Source organism: Squalius cephalus, assembly GCF_949319135.1.
Source record: "Squalius cephalus genome assembly, chromosome: 15".
NCBI lineage: Eukaryota > Metazoa > Chordata > Actinopteri > Cypriniformes > Leuciscidae > Squalius > Squalius cephalus.
The window spans coordinates 35,275,835-35,294,983 of record NC_137136.1 but is presented as its reverse complement, the minus strand read 5'-3'; the positions used below and the strand labels follow the sequence as shown (position 1 = coordinate 35,294,983).

Here is a 19,149-nt window from a genome sequence, read left to right as displayed (position 1 = left end):
AGCAGTATTCCACTAGGCCTAGGTTCAAATTTATTTTTTAGGATTTTCAACATTTGTCTCTTACAGCGTGAACCCGTCTTTAGTTCTAGTTCGTTCATTAGTTGTCTTGGTTTCTAATTAGTCCTCACCTGTTTCCTGTTCGGTTGATTACCTTCCTCATGTATTTAAGCCTTCAGTCTTCCTCAACTCTGGGTCTTTTGTTGAAGTTGTTTCAAACAAGTATGTGGTCCACTCGAGCAAGGAAAACAAATTAAAGTATGGAATACATGTATATTTTAAAGTGTAATAAGTTAACCAAATGGATTGTAACCATCATCTGCAAATCGACAAAATATACACACTTTTCACAATACTACAAAAAATTCAATAGCTTCCAGCTTCAGCAATGCTACTCACAAATTACCAATCACGGGTCATTTGAAACAAAGAAACTGAAATTCCCCTCCACCTCATCTGTTGTGTACAATTGCAGTTTACAGCTCTTTGTTCAGTAGTAACATTAACTCACTGCATATTTGAGTCTGGAGATCTGTATTTGGGGCAGGTTGAGAGGAGTGGAAACTGTGGCATGTCACAAAGATGTAAGACGGACTTTGAAGTTGATTTCAGCAGGTGAAATCAAGACTTTCCCCGGACAATTACCCCTTTGTAGTGGCGTGTATCACAAAAATGCAGAGCACTAGCTTGAGACACAGAAGGATTGTGGGTGCTCAGATGACAAACATGGATTTCTAGGATTTTCTAGCACTTAAACATCTTTCAGTACAGTTTAGACACAATCATTTCTCTAATCCATGCTGTACTGTGTTTTTATGGAGGTTAGGAACTGAAGTGCAAGTTTAGTTTAGTATCCATGATCAAAAGTGTCTCTGAAAGCACAACTGATGGCAAGTACGGGAAGGGAGTCAAGTTTTAGCGATAAGTGCTTTATGATTTTAGGCCTAGGAAAGCAAGATATCCAAGTTACTAAAACCCCTGGTAGTCAAAGTCTCTATGCAAAGTTACAACAACAAAAACAACAAGAAACTGAAAGTGTGTCAAGACAAATCTGATTGTTAGTAGCACACAGATCAAAATGGTTTGAAGATTAGTTTGAATTCTGATGATTAATTAAACCTTTGTTTGTTTGATTATGCTGTACTATTGTCAGGTACATCATTAAAACGATTCAAGCAACAGTAAGTGGTGTAATTATGAATGTTTCCTGCAAAAACTTTTTAATCTTTGAACAGTTGAAAAGAATTTTGCTCTCATTCTATTACATTCTACAAAAGACACACACACACACACACACACACACACACACACACACACACACACACACAAACACACACACACACACACACACACACACACAAATAACCACTGATTCTGAAACCTTGCTCTTGGCCAAACATTAGAAGATATGGAGACTTCTCAGTCTCTTGATGAGGATTGGCATGGTAACAAAAGATAATTTACCAATTCACTTTTCCTGAAGATACCTATTGTTACTTGAAGATAACTATAGGTACCAAGCTGTTGCACCTGCTGTTGCCAGCCAGATGGTTGGGTTAGTATGAGACTTCATTCTAAAGCTGCAAAGATGTTGAATTAAGAATCTAGACATTATGTCCTTAAACTCTAGATAGCACAGGCTCATAAGTCCTTACCTCAATCTGCTTGCAATTACATCATTCTCTATAGAGCACAGCTGATTGATTGCCGTATATTGGTAGCTAATGGGCTATTTGCTCAACAATAAAATTATTATTGTTTGCTGTAGCAATTTGCACAGCATCAATTTGCACAATTTGCACCTGCACCCTCCCCCACCTATGTTTGTACAGCAGCAGCAGCAGCAGCATGTATTGCTTGCTTATAGCAGCAATAACAGCAGCAGAAGCAATAACCAACAGGAGCAGCAGCAGAAATAACCAACAACAGCAGCAGCAATAACCAACAGCAGCAGCAATAACAGCAGCAGCAGCAACAGCAGCAGCAGAAATAACAGCAGCAATAACAGCAGCAGCAATAACAACAGCAGCAGCAGCAATAACAGCAGCAGCAAAAACATCAGCAGCAGCAATAACAGCAGCAATAACAGTAGCAGCAACAGCAATAACAACAGCAGCAGCAGCAGCAGCAATAACAGTAGCAGCAGCAGAAATAACCAACAACAGCAGCAGCAATAACCAACAGCAGCAACAGCAGCAGCAATAACAGCAGCAGCAGCAACAGCAGCAGCAGAAATAACAGCAGCAATAACAACAGCAGCAATAACAGTAGCAGCAGCAGCAATAACAACAGCAGCAGCAGCAGCAGCAGCAGCAATAACAGTAGCAGCAGCAGCAATAACAGCAGCAGCAAAAACAGTAGCAGCAGCAGCAGCAACAACAACAATAACAGTAGCAGCAATAACAGCAGCAGCAGCAATAACAACAGCAGCAGCAGCAGCAGCAAAAACAGTAGCAGCAGCAGCAATAACAGCTGCAATAACAGCAGCAATAACAGCAGCAACAGCAGCAGCAATAACAGCAGCAGCAGCAATAACAGCTGCAGCAGCAGAAATAACAGCAGCAGCAATAACAGCAGCAGCAGCAGCAGCAATAACAGCAGCAATAACAGCAAAAACAGTAGCAGCAGCAGCAGCAATAACAGCAGCAGCAGCAGCAATAACAGCAGCAGCAGCAAAAACAGTAGTAGCAGCAGCAGCAGCAGCAATAACAGCAGCAATAACAGCAGCAGCAGCAGCAGCAATAACAGCAGCAGCAAAAACAGTAGCAGCAGCAGCAATAACAGTAGCAGCAGCAATAACAGCAGCAGCAGCAGCAGCAGCAGCAGCAGCAATAACAGCAGCAATAACAGCAGCAGCAGCAGCAATAACAGTAGCAGCAGCAGCAATAACAGTAGCAGCAGCAGCAGCAGCAAAAACAGTAGCAGCAGCAATAACAGTAGCAGCAATAACAGCAGCAGCAGCAGCAATAACAGCAGCAGCAATAACAGCAGCAGCAATAACAGCAGCAGCAGCAGCAGCAGCAGCAATAACAGCAGCAGCAAAACAGTAGCAGCAGCAGCAGCAGCAGCAATAACAGTAGCAGCAGCAGCAATAACAGCAGCAGCAGCAGCAGCAGCAAAAACAGTAGCAGCAGCAATAACAGCAGCAGCAGGAGCAAAAAAGAAGCAGCAGCAGCAGCAGCAATAACAGTAGCAGCAGCAGCAGGGGCAAAAGCAGTAGCAGCAGCAGCAGGGGCAAAAACAGTAGCAGTAGCAGCAATGACAGTAGCAGCAATAACAGCAGAAACAGGAGCAATAACAGCAGCAGCAGAAATAACAGCAGCAGCAGCAGCAATAACAGCTGCAATAACAGCAGCAGTAGCAGCAATAACAGCAGAAACAGGAGCAATAACAGCAGCAGCAGAAATAACAGCAGCAGCAGCAATAACAGCTGCAATAACAGCAGCAGCAGCAGGGGCAAAAACAGTAGCAGCAATAACAGCAGAAACAGGAGCAATAACAGTAGTAGCAGAAGCAGCAGCAGCAATAACAGCAGCAGCAGCAGCAGCAGCAATAACAGCAGAAGCAGCAGAAGCAGAAGCAATAGCAGCAGCAATAACCGCAGCAATAACCGCAGCAGCAGCAGCAGCAATAACAGCAGAAACAGGAGCAATAACAGCAGCAGCAGCAGCAGCAGAAATCACAGTAGCAGCAATAACAGCAGCAGCAGCAGCAGCAATAACAGCTGCAATAACAGCAGCAGCAGCAGCAGGAGCAAAAACAGTAACAACAGGAGCAAAAACAGTAGCAGCAGCAGCAGGGGCAAAAACAGTAGTAGCAGCAGCAATAACAGTAGCAGCAATAACAGCAGAAACAGGAGCAATAACAGCAGCAGCAGCAGCAACAACAACAGCAGCAGCAATAACAGCTGCAATAACAGCAGCAGCAGCAGGAGCAAAAACAGTAGCAGCAGCAGCAATAACAGTAGCAGCAGCAGGGGCAAAAACAGTAGCAGCAGCAGCAATAACAGCAGAAACAGGAGCAATAACAGCAGCAGCAATAACAGCAGAAACAGGAGCAATAACAGCAGCAGCAGCAGCAGTAGCAATAACAGCAGCAGCAATAATAGCAGCAGCAATAACAGCAGAAACAGGAGCAATAACAGTAGCAGCTATAACAGCAGCAGATCTATTCCGCCAAGACCAAACACATTGACATTGTCATTCTCATCACCATGCCAAAATCATGTTGTCATGACAGAAGTGTACTTCTATCAAGAGTTTATCATGTTTCCAGTTATGGCGATCCACATTTGTTTCACTACATTAAAATATTCTTTTTATTTAACCCTTTCCTGGCTGATTTATGACATCTTTAAGAAAATGAATGTGAAATAATGCAAAATATGAATTTTGGAACGGGACTATACAATATATTGTATTTTTATGTCATTACAGTTTTCTTCAAGGCATTACAGAATTTTGATAGATTTAGGCTGAAATACTAATAGGCTACATAGTGCCAGTCACAAAAATAAATTAAGCATAGCATCAGTTCTGGCAGGTCACGTCAGTCAAGCTCGCATCAGCTGACACTTGGCTGATCCACGTCTACCTATAGGAATACGACGCCTATCACCATATACATATATAAGCTCCCTCAGTATTATCAGCAGCTATCACGTTTCTCAGGAGCTAATAGGCCTTTATCTCATTTCCTGGTTTCGGAACGTTCGAAATCGCCAAGCAGTGTACTCGCACTTCCGGTGGTTACTTAGTTACCTTTAGATGAAAAGTAGGTCAGTAAACTTAAATAAAATTGCGATATAGACCAGTGTCTGTCAAGATTAAACCGCATAAAGACTATTTAAAAAGGAATCATGCATGTTCTGCGTGTCTCTGTGAATGAATGGCACAGACTCGCTGTTTCATTTACCACACACACACTGAGGCACGCACGACGCTCGCGATGTTTTCAGCCTATATGAGGACATTAATGCCATTCATCAACACAGCCACTCTGAGAGTCACCTCAGCAGCATTTTAGCTTCATTTGAGGAAAACTCTCGTCATATCATAAAACACAGAGAGACTCAAAGGTCTACACGGCAACCCGTCAAAATAAAAGTTTGGTTTAACCTTTGAATAAAGTTTTGCTTAAATCATTACATTTTAAATAATCGGTTATAACAATTTAATTAAAGCATTAAAATGGAATCAAGAAAAAAAAAAAAAAACTTTTGGGAAATGCGAGAGCGAAGTAGTCCAGTGATAATTAACAGGCAGCCATGGTGAACGCAATAACCGGAAGACACAGTACACTGCTTCAGCAATTTTTTGCGGCTACTTCCGCCGTTCTATTGTGATGCGATAAAGGCCTATTACCCTCCTCCATCCCCAGCTCCTCCTCTCGCCCAGTCAGGATTTGGCATTCTGATTCCCCTTGAATCAGAATAAATTCTCGAATTATGTTGTACTTTAAAATTTTGAATTATTGATATCTGCAATAGATTCATGTTGGTTCTGGTCTGTTTACCGTAAGGGGGGTTATTGCTGCTAGGCTGCATGGATGCGCAGGGAATTCTTGCCCAGAACAGAACCATATCGCCAATCCAAACTGTATGCAATTGCCAATTGTATTTGACGATAATGGTCCTGACAGAAGTATTCTTCTATAAAATCTCTGGTTAAATTTTTTTTCGATGGTCTACTTTAGACATTCTACTAACTACAAGTAACTTAACAATAGAGTATTAGAGTATTAGTAGACTGTTAGGTTAGGGTTCAGGTTAGTAGAATAACTTGACATGTAGTTACTTATAGTCAGTAGAATGTCTAAAGTGGACCATTGAAATGAAGTGTTACCAGATCTTTTTTGTAAAGACTTTCTGGGAGAATGTGGGCATTACTTTGTTATAGATTAGTTGATCGTAGGCATCCTAAATCAAATGAAGTGTATTAATTTATTACTTTCTCCTTGACCATGACAACATAAGTAAATTATGGCACAGCTTACCCAATCCTCTATGTCATTTAGACTTAGAACTTGACCCGATTGTTCGAAAAATAGCAAAGACTATTAAACATCAACATTTTTAAAGTCATTCTAATAGGATTCCTCAGAAATAACTGTATTAAAACTTTAAAGATCCTCATAGGAAAAAAAAAAAATTCTTTGAAATGACCCGAAATAATCCCTTCATCTGTCGTGAGCAAATAAAGTATGTTTCTGCCATCTGTAAAATTTTGCTCTCAAATATGTGGCTTTGCATTTCCATTCAGCAGGCAGGGGACACGTTTGCATCGCAGCTCTCATTTTCATAATTACTGCACTGCACTTCAAGACAAATGCATGTCGTTAAACTGAAGTCAAATGAAATGGTCATATCTAAGACACAGGCAAATAATTTTCCATTTAACTTCATTCGTTACAATGCTCATTAAATAAATAAATCAAAATCTAATATAAATGTATAATCACAATTAATAATAGTTTCATTTTCATAAACTTTTATCCAAAGCGACTTACAGTACATTGCATTCAAGGTTCATAAATGTAATAATAATAAATATATTATTAACTTAAGGATATGAACTATATCCAGTATGAACTAAAAATACCCAAAGGTTTCCTGTTAAATATTTGTAGATAAGGTAAAAATAGACCCTCAAGGTACCAGTATTTCTGAACACATTTGTGTGTTTTTTTTTTACAGTGTGTGTGTTTTTAATAGTAGTATAATTTTATTTATAGTATAAATATCTTTTAAGTACCTTGTAGTACAGCAGTGTCCAAAAGTGATGATGTCTGGAGGAGATGTTAGTTTTTAATGACCCTACAAGTTTGATTAAACCATCGAAATATGAGGGAAATATTTTATATATTTTTTTAAATATTTTAAATATGAGGCAAAAACGAAACACTAAACTTGTTTAAGGTTTTTATCTGACAAACTGAATGGGCAAACTACAGCTACAGGTTTTATTTTACTATGCAAAAAAAAAAATGCATAGAAAAACAAAAAGCTGACAGGAAAAAGCAAACATTGACTACAACACAATCAGTTATTCATATTTAGTTGGTTCTCTCTTGCTTTTGCATGTGTTCATAATTTCTTTGTTTGACAGTTTGGGCAAAAATGATGTCGCACAATTTGTCATGTTTCATTGCGTTATTATCAGAAATAAAATAATTGACTCCAAGCAGAACTATGCAATACGACTTCAGAATCTTTAACACATTCATAATAATATTTAAATAAAGAGTGAAGATGTCAATTTTACTAGGCCACTTTGGGCCAGCACAGAACATGAAAATGATAATCATCCAGATTAATGTGACATATTTGCCATGACAGGAAGACAGCAAACTCTGTAAAGTGCTTTAAATGAAATGAATGAAAGTGCTCAGTCATATATAACAATGCAGGTAATTCATAACTGAAGTGAATGAGAGGACATGACCTGAAAAATGCCTCATTAAGACGCCTGCGTCTGAATTTAAAAGCCTGTATGGCTCTTGTGTCCCTGTGGACAGGTGTTCGGAGAGTGAACTAATGAAACCCCCGAGAGTCAGACACTTCACAGCCAACAGCACATGAATATGTGACATGTCATGAATGCACGTCCATCCATTCACCAGTCCATCTGAAAAGGTGCATTTCTGAAGAACAGCCTAAATGGAAACTGTGCCTGTGAAGCTGCAAAATTACAAAAAAAGCACCATAAAAATCATACAAATTACAAGTGCACAAGTCTCATGTGCTATACTGTTCTGACAGTCATATGTCATGTGTGTTTTTTATAATCTTAGACACAGTCCACTTTCATTTTCATTTTATGGAAAAGAGTGGCCAAGATATTCTTCAAAAGTTTCATTGGTGATTTCAAATATGAAATTTAATAACAGCATTGGAGAATTTGATGTTTGCCCATTCAAAGAGATAAGAGCTGTACTTAAACTTTAGCCGTCGGGTGAAATGACTTGCCTTAAAGGGACGTATTAGTAGACTGTTAGGTTAGGGATAGGTGTTAGTTGTATAAGTTGACATGTCAGTAGAACTAAAGTGGAGCATTGAAATGAAGTGTTAGCGTATTGTTAATTTTTAAGGTGAACTTTCACTTTAAGATGTACAGTATAAACACTCCCCAGAGTCACTGTTAAAGAGGTAACATTACACTGTTGTTTACACCAGGCCTCGATTTTCCACCCATCCCACTTCTGACAATCCAAAAATACACAGCCTACTACTATTTACACAGAACAATCAGTCGCAGTGATTTTAAGCTCCGATTTCTTTTAAAAGCTCTAGATCAACATCAGAATTCACAATGAATGGAAAATGAGCCTTTCATTGCGACATGCAACAAGAACATGTACAAACAGAAGTGGAATCATGCTTTACATGTCATTACGGACAAACACATGTGTCTGGAGGGATTGATGAATTCTTCCTAAACAAACTCGCCTCAATGTGGATGTAAATATATTTGCAACAATGAAATGCTGAATGTAAGGCTAATCGACTGTAATTTAAATAAAGAGTGAAGATGTCAATTTTACTAGGCCACTTTGGGCCACCACAGAACATGAAAATGATAATTATCCAGATTAATGTGACATATTTGCCATGACAGGAAGACAGCAAACTCAGTAAAGTGCTTTAAATGAAATGAATGAAAGTGCTCAGTCATATATAACAATGCAGGTAATTCATAACTGAAGTGAATGAGAGGACATGACCTGAAAAATGCCTCATTAAGACGCCTGCGTCTGAATTTAAAAGCCTGTATGGCTCTTGTGTCTCTGTGGACAGGTGTTCGGAGAGTGAACTAGTGATTATTGGATATCCTGTAGACATTTGAAATATTATTTCTAGTTTAAAATCAGGAATGTGAAATGAATACTTCTGCCATCTAGTGGCAGGACTAAAGCGCTTAGTGGCCCCAAAAACTTAAAAATGTCTGTATGTCATTGCATTGGATGCCAATCAAAACGAAGAAGTCTTTTAGTTTTGAAGTGATAAACCAATATATACATATAGTGTTAAAAATTAAGACGAAAAGTATTGTCACTTTGTGGATGTCAAACATTAATGGAACGTGTTCATAGTTAATGTGATTGAGGAGAACCTCATTCTTCCACCGAGAAAGAACCCACATGATTTATTAGCCACTGTAAATCAATGGAAAATGGACACAATATGAAGTTAACACTTTACAGTAAGGCTCTATTTGTTAACATTAAGTAACTAACAAGAACAAAGATTAATAAAAACTGTAACAAATGTATTACTCATTGTTAGGTAATATTAGTTATTAGTTGCATCAGCTAACATTAACTAATGGGACCCTATTGCAAAATGTTACTGATATAAATAATATATATCATATTCACATTCCTTCTGCATTTCATAAAGTCAACTTTACTAGGATTATGTGTCAGGATTCAGATAGGGGAGACCCAGACGCTTTATGAGCAGGGGAGGGATATTTATTAACAGAAGACAGTACAAGATAAGGTGAGGCAGGAACAGTCCAAACCGAAGGGTCGACGGGAAACAGTGACAGCTGGAACCAACTCCAGAGCACAACAGGTCGAAGAACTGCTGGGAGGGAGGAAAATAATCCAGGGGAGAAGTTCGGGCCTGACCAGGAAGGTGCCGGCCTTGGAAACACGTAATGAGCAGGTAACACAGATGGCGGGATGGGAGGGGTAGGGACAAAATTAGAGGTTTTCCAGGGAACACGTGCTTGCTCCAATGGTCGGGGCTTGAAAATGGCCTTGGTGTCAGAAACAGTCTTGGCAATAGATTCTTGATTGGGGAAGGACTTGGGGATGAACTCAGGGGCCATGTCCGAACTGGAAAGAAGGGTATGTGCTAATGAAATGTGTTCAGGATATTTGTGAAAAGTCCTAGACACTGGCTCAGAAACCAGAAACCCTCCATGGCTGCAGGGACAGACACTGGACTTGGGGTGCCCTCGGGGGGTTCAGGAGCATACACTGGACTCTGGACTCAGGAGCACCCTCCTGGGCTGCACTGGCGGGCTCTGGGACAGCTTCATCAGGGACAGCCTTATGGGCTGGAGCGGATGATTGACTTTGGTCAGGAGCTGGAGCCATCACTGGACTCTGGTCAGGGGCTGGAACCACTTAATTCAGGACCTCCCGGACCAACGGGCTAGGGGCCTCTATAAGAAGGGCATTTGACTTGCCAACGTGGGACCTCCTTTTCTTCCACTTCTGAGGGCATGACAATTTGTGCTGACTCGACTGGCTGTGGACCGGCCGGAGCTGATTCGACTGGCTCTAGACTGGCTGGAGCTGACACGACTGGCTCTGGACCAGTAGGAGCTGACACAACTGGCTCTGGACCAGCCGGAGCTGACTTGACTGGCTCTGGACCGGCCGGAGCTGACTCGACTGGCTCTGGACCAGCAGGAGCTGACTCGACTGGCTCTGGACCGGCTGGAGCTGACACAACTGGCTCTGGACCAGTAGGAGCTGACACGACTGGCTCTGGACTGGCAGGAGCTGACTTGACTGGCTCTGGACCGGCAGGAGCTGACTCGACTGGCTCTGGACAGGCCGGAGCTGACTCGACTGGCTCTGGACCAGCAGGAGCTGACTCGACTGGCTCTGGACCGGCTGGAGCTGACACGACTGGCTCTGGACCAGTAGGAGCTGACACTACTGGCTCTGGACCAGCAGGAGCTGACTCGACTGGCTCTGGACCAGCAGGAGCTGACTCGACTGGCTCTGGACCGGCTGGAGCTGACACAACTGGCTCTGGACCAGTAGGAGCTGACACGACTGGCTCTGGACCGGCAGGAGCTGACTCGACTGGCTCTGGACCGGCAGGAGCTGACTCGACTGGCTCTGGACAGGCCGGAGCTGACTCGACTGGCTCTGGACAGGCCGGAGCTGACTCGACTGGCTCTGGACCAGCAGGAGCTGACTCGACTGGCTCTGGACCGGCTGGAGCTGACACAACTGGCTCTGGACCATTAGGAGCTGACACGACTGGCTCTGGACCAGCAGGAGCTGACTCGACTGGCTCTGGACCAGCAGGAGCTGACTCGACTGGCTCTGGACCGGCTGGAGCTGACACAACTGGCTCTGGACCAGCCGGAGCTGACTCGACTGGCTCTGGACCGGCAGGAGCTGACTCGACTGGCTCTGGACCAGCAGGAGCTTACTCGACTGGCTCTGGACCGGCCGGAGCTGACACGACTGGCTCTGGACCGGCCGGAGCTGACTCGACTGGCTCTGGACCAGCAGGAGCTGACTCGACTGGTTCTGGACCGGCTGGAGCTGACACAACTGGCTCTGGACCAGTAGGAGCTGACAAGACTGGCTCTGGACCAGCAGGAGCTGACTCGACTGGCTCTGGACCAGCAGGAGCTGACTCGACTGGCTCTGGACCGGCTGGAGCTGACACAACTGGCTCTGGACCAGCAGGAGCTGACACGACTGACCCTGGACCAGCCGGAGCTGACTCGACTGGCTCTGGACCGGCAGGAGCTGACTCGACTGGCTCTGGACCAGCAGGAGCTGACACGACTGACCCTGGACCAGCCGGAGCTGACTCGACTGGCTCTGGACCGGCCGGAACTGACTCGACTGGCTCTGGACCGGCCGGAGCTGACACGACTGGCTCTGGACCGGCCGGAGCTGACTCGACTGGCTCTGGACCAGCAGGAGCTGACTCGACTGGCTCTGGACCGGCCGGAGCTGACACGACTGGCTCTGGACCGGCCGGAGCTGACACGACTGGCTCTGGACCGGGTGGAGCTGACACGACTGGCTCTGGACCAGCAGGAGCTGACTCGACTGGTTCTGGACCGGCTGGAGCTGACACAACTGGCTCTGGACCAGTAGGAGCTGACAAGACTGGCTCTGGACCAGCAGGAGCTGACTCGACTGGCTCTGGACCGGCTGGAGCTGACACAACTGGCTATGGACCAGTAGGAGCTGACAAGACTGGCTCTGGACCAGCAGGAGCTGACTCGACTGGCTCTGGACCAGCAGGATCTGACTCGACTGGCTCTGGACCGGCTGGAGCTGACACAACTGGCTCTGGACCAGCAGGAGCTGACACGACTGACCCTGGACCAGCCGGAGCTGACTCGACTGGCTCTGGACTGGCAGGAGCTGACTCGACTGACTCTGGACCGGCCGGAGCTGACTCGACTGGCTCTGGACCAGCAGGAGCTGACTCGACTGGCTCTGGACCGGCCGGAGCTGACACGACTGGCTCTGGACCGGCCGGAGCTGACACGACTGGCTCTGGACCGGGTGGAGCTGACACGACTGGCTCTGGACTGGCCGGAGCTGACAGGACTGGCTCTGGAAGATTCGACGAGGAAGAGAGAGCGGGTTGGTCGCTGCAAAAGGATTCAGGTCGTGTTAGTGCTGCCCAATGTCTGTGAAGGTGTAGATAGTTGGAGAATTCCCAGAACCCCAATGCTCTCACCCCCTTCATCTCCCACTGTGGTCTTCCAAGCAAAGGTTACAGATGTCTTTGAGAGCCCCATCCTGATAGTCTAGGCCCCTATCCATAGTCCAGAATGTCTGGGCGAAGGCCCTCACATCAAGCCCACGCTGAGCGGACCGTCATGCTTGGTGGGTGGAAGTATCTTAAAGCTCAGTCTGCTGGGTCCAGTCTTGGCTGGTTCAGTCAGTCAGGATTCAGATAGGGGAGACCCAGACATCGAATGCACCCCTTGTGTCCTGCCCTTCTAGATCATGTTTTCCTAGCCAAGTCTTGCCTTGTCCAGTTGCTGTCTTGTTTTCCCCCATGGGGTTGTTTTTTTGTTGTTGCTTTTGATTCCTCGCTTCATTCCTTACCCACAACCCTGACATGCACTGAGGCCTGTAGTGATTTTTGTCTTTTAATAGACAAGGCAGATTCTTGAAAATAAATTCGACAGCGCTACAACAATCATAATGAAAAGATCTTCACAAATAGGCTTACCATAGTGAATCAGGGTAAGACAAAAACATTGATGACAGAAGGATTGATAATGTATTGATTCAGTATTTAAATGTTGTTAATTTTGAACAACAAAGACGTAGAATCTATTTTATTACTAAATTCTAATTCATTTTAAAATAATCATCTTGTTGTAACTCATTAATCCATGGTTTTCCCCCCAGACTGTGAATGACATAAGCATCAGTTTGCTTCATAGTGTTTATGTGATATTGATCACACCTGTAAACTAATCTTTTAACATCACTATGCTGCCTGCTGTTTATAGTGATTGATTCACCAGTGATAGTGTCCAAGACTTGCAGTTTGTTATTTTTATTTTTGTTTTTGTTTTAAGGGGTGATCTAAATATTCATGTATTGAAACAGATGACAAATATACAGGCCTGTGCTGCAGTTCTATGGATGATTTGTCCTCCATGACACTGGATATTTCAGGATTTTAACGTTTATTTCAGTCAAGCAGAAGCATCTTGTTAGATTGGGGCTTGATTTAGAGGAATCTGAGGGTTTCGCTGTCTGATCATTACCACTGCAATACACAGATATATGGACTTGGGAAAAATAGGATCAGGAACCAAAATTAGTATGATGGGACGCAAGAGGAGCACGTAACCCTGTCACTAATCAGATTACACAGGATTATGTCTCTAGGCTCGATGCGTCTGCTGAAGTCTTGGTCTGTGAACATGCCATCGGATGACCAACTGAAGAGAAACAAACCAACACACACTTTTATATCCACTGAAATTCATCAGGAATCTTTATTCAGACACTGAATCATTCAACTGTTGTATCAAGGTATTTACCTGCTTCAATGTTTTTACAGAAGTAAATAGCAGAATAGACTCCTCTTTCACTCAAAGCCACAGCGGTTGGCAGTCATTAAACGGTTGCCGGTCATGAGTCTTAAAACCTGAGTCAGAATTTAAGGACGTAATATGCAGAATTATGCTTGAATTAATTCCATGTGTGTATTGCAGGCACCATGTGAAATCTCCATAAAATGGCTACGTGTGTGTGGTCAGCAGTCGCCTGGACTCTCAAGGGCCTGTTGTGCACATGGAGATTTTTCTGGGTGATTATGTTCTCTTCAGTTAAAGAAGACCTATTAAGCCCTTCTTCAAAGTCTTGATGTTGTTTTCAGGCTCTACTAGAGCAGGTTTTCCTGCTGGAATGTTGATTATTTTCCTCATATTCTCCATTGTTGCAGCTCCTCTCTTCCCAGTCTGTCAGTAACGCTCTGTTTACTTCCTGTCTCTATGAAGCCCCTCCTTCTGAAAAGCACACTGTGCTCTGATTGGTCGGCTGGATCAGCGTGCTGTGATTGGTCGAGCGGTCCGAGTGTGTTTGGGAAATGTCCCGCCCCTTACCAGAACCACCAATTTAAACATACTACTAACTTATTCAACCAGGCCCCGCCCCTTTATTCTGCATATGAATTATTAAATGAGGAATATTGTGATGTGTTCGTTCCCAGAAGAAAACTCAAGACTACAATTGAGGCGTTTCAAAAACAGTGAGAATAACGAAAAAATACTAGAGATATATACAAGAGAAAATAAAACATTACACACTAAAGAAAACATGGAAAAAAGCATTATAGGTCCTCTTTAATGCTAATGTAAATACATTGTATAATTTTAGCTTATTCCAGTTATTACTGGTAAATTGAATCAAATGTAATTTGTTTGTACTGTAGGTCAGCCCATATTGTGCTCTAAAATCTGCCCCATGGACGGAGCATGCAGCTGATACTGACCATAAACTGACCACAGGTAAATCCAAACATCAAGGATAGAGCAGTCTTGATCAATTTTTTTTATGCAAAATCTGCTGATTGTTTTACAATTGTAAGGTAAATGTTTTAACTCTATCAATACATCATAACATGTGGATAAGGTATCTGTAAATGCAAGGAACCTGTTATATGCATACCTGTCCAATAGATGGCAGGCTAGTTTTGTATGAAAAACAGTCTGACAAAATCACATTGCAGAACTCATAAATTAAGGGGCCTTAAAGGAAAAATTTACATTCTGTCATTGATTCCTTGGACCTCATCTCTTACAAAACCTCTATGACTTTCTTTCTTCTGTGGAACATTATATTGTGAAGACTGTCCAAATCAACACTGACATTCATTATATATTAAGGATTTTTTTTAATTTTAAAAATACACATTTTTGTGTTCCACAAGAAAACCATAGAGGTTTCATAAGACATGTGAGAAAAAATAGGTTTTTTTTTTAGTTTTTTTAGGTGAACTATCCTATTAAGAGTTTGATTTGCATTTGTCAAAATATTAAGCCTTTCATAAATCTGTAGTTGTCCAAGGTGTCAAGCATCGCGCAGGGACAGATGTTAACACAGCCTCTGAGAAGAAGGCCAGAGCAGAAAACTGTGTTCAGCGTGAACGCCTGCACAAGAGACTGTTAAAGGCTGAAGGGGAGATCCAGGAGCTGAAGATAGAGATTGCAAATCAGAGAGCATCATGGGAGATGCGGTTTGTGGAGCTGCGACGGAGACAATGTGATCTGAGAGACCAGGTATGTGTGTCTAATAAGATTTCACAAATTAATCTAACTTACAAATCCATCATAACGAACCACCTGTGACACCTGATTGCTGCTTTGATCGCCTGGCCCTTCGTTTAAATGCTAAATGTTGTATGCATGCTTTTTTGATAACGAGTATAACTGCTTCATTAGGTCATTGATGGGGTTGGCAACTGGAACTAGCAATGCTCAAAGGTTGCAGTAAATACTCTCCTCCTATAAATGTTATGTCGAAGAGGCAAACTTCCACACATGCACAGGTCCCACGTTATATTAGGTGTCTTTAAATGTACTAACATTTAAATGAATCATTTGATACAATCCACTTATTGTACAGGTATATTTAAAAGCTACCCACATGTAATTACATCTGTAATTATTTTCTATAATTGCATCTTTAATTACTCTGTTAACCTTCTCTTACCCATTAACTCACGCTTAACCCTACCATACCATCAGACCTGTCCCTAACCGTGCACTGTACTTATTTAGCACTGTACTTAGTTTGTTTGTTTTTTGCAGTGTGTGAACAGACAAGGTTTCTGTATCACTCTTAGAAAATGGGGTTCAGTGGGGTTCTGTATAGAACTCTAGGGTTCTTGATTCAATTCTAAAGAACCCTTTATGCCAAAATGGTTTATAGAAATGTCTTCATGTTTTATGAGCTATTTCAAATTTTCTAGTGATAAAGTATGTTAACAACAAGCTATTTAATTGTATCAAAATAAAAAAATGAATTAAAGCTAAATTATTTAGGACTAAATCCATAAAATGCCATGATGGGAACCCCTAAAAAGACAGTATATGAAGCGCCTGACGGAAGCCTAACCCTTTTTAACTTGCATTTCAATTGTGTGATGTGATCTTTTCAGTTGAGCGCTGAGATTCTGGTGAGGTCTGGATTGCTGTACAGAGACACCGATTCAGATGATGCAAACGAGGTCTTTGTAGAGTCTGGGTTGGAGAACGGACTGGATTCTGAGGAGAAGGAACATGAATGTTCTAGTAAGAGTTTCATATTCCTTTGGTGGACTGGATGTCAAAACTGCCCTGGTGTTACACCGTGTCCTAACCAGACGCGATGGGATACGATTCAAGCGACAAGCATTTTAGTCTCTCCACCCCAGATCATGTGACAAGACTACCAGACGCCAGAGCTTGTGGGCGGAGCCTCTCTGCAACCGCACTGCATATTAATATTACACCATTTTAACATTAATAAAATTACTTACCGAGTGACAGAAGCAATCTTTGTCGAACTTGTTTGCTCACATTGAGTGAGCTTGAATATTCTTGTTTCCTTTAATTTAATTTAAAGGTGACATATTATGCCCCTTTTCACAAGATGTAATATAAGTCTATGGTGTCTCCAGAATGTGTCTTTGAAATTTCAGCTCAAAATTCCCCTCAGATAATTTATTATAGCTTGTCAAATTTGCCCCTTTTTGGGTGTGAGCAAAAACGTGCCATTTTTGTTTGTGTTCCTTTAAATGCAAATGAGCTGTTGCTCCGCCCCCGTTCAGAAGAGGGCGGGGCCTTTACTCCAGCAATAACAAAACAGCACAATCTCACTCATCCAAAATCTCAGAAATAACAATAGCGAGTGCAGCCTTATGGAGAGACTCAGGAAGAGTTTCACTTTTAGACGCACCTGGACGTTTCTGAATGTTAGTGGACACATTTATGTAGCTGATGTGGAGTTACATCGACTTGCATGTACCGTCATGTTTAACTTCTCCACAAGTGTCCACAGTTCCTGAGGTGTTTATAAGACAGCAGTGACACGTTTTGGTCAATAGTGTTCAGTGCTCGTCTGTGCTCAACCACAGAACAGTTTCATGCTTTGCTGGATCTTTATCATTGCGTTAGAACTGGTCTCTGTTGTCGCTTGCGAAACCAAATGTCGGCTGGTGTGTGTAAACGTGTGTGTTAAGGGCCAGTAATATTATAATAAGATCCTCTTCATACGTCAGAAGGGAAATCTGATCGGCTTATTTTTTGACATGCTTGCAGAGAAAAGCTCACCAGAACAAAGTTACTGGGTTTCACTTTTCACGTTTTCTGGGTTGGTAGAAGACTATAGCACTTAAACACGGTAAGTCAGATTTTCATGATATGTCCCCTTTAACATCTGAAGTGAATTATCCATTGTTGCTCTCAGTATGGCTATAACTGTCACACAAAATGATATTCAAAATCACATTAGATGCCTTCAACATTAAATAAAGCACAATGTTGTTGTTTCAGCCGGCTGGTAAGGACAAAAACTCTGATTAACATGGAAAAGGCGCATTTTATCACCGGGTCATGTCTGGTTAGCACACGGCGTAAGGAAAATGGAAATGAATTGAAAAAATTTGACCATCTCTTCCACCTTTCCATAGGTGGTCTCAGTCTCAGACAGATTCACCAGCAGAAGGGACCTGACATGGGATTGCTTAGTCATGGTATTACCGGCCCATCAGACTCCAGAGCCACTTCTGCCATGTCTAACATCAGGTCTGGTTTATAATGTTTTAAAGGTGCAGTGTGTAATTTTTTAGCGGCATCTAGTGGTGAGGTTGCGAATCGCAGCCAACAAAAGTTACGGTGGCCGACAGGAAGTGATGTCGTCATCTGAGACAGCAGAGAGTAGCCAGTTAAACAATGAGGTTTCTTTACAAAGAAGAATTAATAAATTATGTTTACTTAATTATTCAGTAAAACGATATGTTATTGCGAATAATATTGTTATCCATCCATCCATCTTCTCCCGCTTATCCGGGGCCGGGTTGCGGGGGCAGCAGTCTAAGCAGAGATGCCCAGACTTCCCTCTCCCTAGACACTTCTTCCAGCTCTTCCGGGGGGACACCGAGGCATTCCCAGGCCAGCCGGGAAAACCTTCCCGGGAAGGCGTCCAGGAGGCATCCGGAACAGATGCCCGAGTCACCTCAGCTGACCCCTCTCGATGTGGAGGAGCAGCGGCTCTACTCTGAGCTCCTCCCGAGTGACCGAGCTTCTCACCCTATCTCTAAGGGATCACCCAGCCACCCTGCGGAGAAAGCTCATTTCGGCCGCAAATATCCGGGATCTTGTCCTTTCGGTCATGACCCAAAGCTGATGACCATAGGTGAGAGTAGGAACGTAGATTGACCGGTAAATCGAGAGCTTCGCCTTGCGGCTCAGCTCTTTCTTCACCACGACAGACCGGTACATCGACCGCATTACTGCAGAAGCTGCACCGATCCGTCTGTCAATCTCCCGTTCCATCCTTCCCTCACTCGTGAACAAGACCCCAAGATACTTAAACTCCTCCACTTGAGGCAGGAACTCTCCACCAACCTGAAGTGGGCAAGCCACCCTTTTCCGACTGAGGACCATGGCCTCGGATTTGGAGGTGCTGATTCTCATCCCAGCCGCTTCACACTCGGCTGAAAACCGTCCCAGTGCATGCTGAAGGTCCTGGTTTGATGAAGCCAACACGACAACATCATCTGCACAGAGCAGAGACGAAATCGTGTTGTCACCAAACCGGACACCCTCCGGCCCCTGGCTGCGCCTAGAAATTCTGTCCATAAAAATTATGAACAGAACCGGCGACAAAGGGCAGCCCTGCCGGAGTCCAACATGCACCGGGAAC

General features: G+C 43.2%; 1 protein-coding gene across 2 annotated transcripts in view; it reads left to right on the top strand.

The window, feature by feature from the left end:
• Positions 1 to 13,591: 13,591 nt before the first annotated feature.
• Positions 13,592 to 19,149, top strand: part of LOC307172584 (uncharacterized protein) — a 13,730-nt gene continuing 8,172 nt past the window's right edge. Inside the window, exons 1-6 of one of the 2 annotated variants that reach the window (XM_079895095.1) lie at positions 13,592 to 13,773; positions 13,956 to 14,050; positions 14,675 to 14,750; positions 15,301 to 15,521; positions 16,403 to 16,535; positions 17,915 to 18,029. In XM_079895095.1, the coding sequence (XP_079751221.1) occupies positions 13,979 to 14,050; positions 14,675 to 14,750; positions 15,301 to 15,521; positions 16,403 to 16,535; positions 17,915 to 18,029 (617 nt within the window). In that variant the 5' untranslated portion in view covers positions 13,592 to 13,773; positions 13,956 to 13,978. Of the gene's footprint in view, positions 13,774 to 13,955; positions 14,492 to 14,674; positions 14,751 to 15,300; positions 15,522 to 16,402; positions 16,536 to 17,914; positions 18,030 to 19,149 lie in introns of both variants that reach the window. The other variant, XM_079895096.1, reaches the window with a different exon arrangement.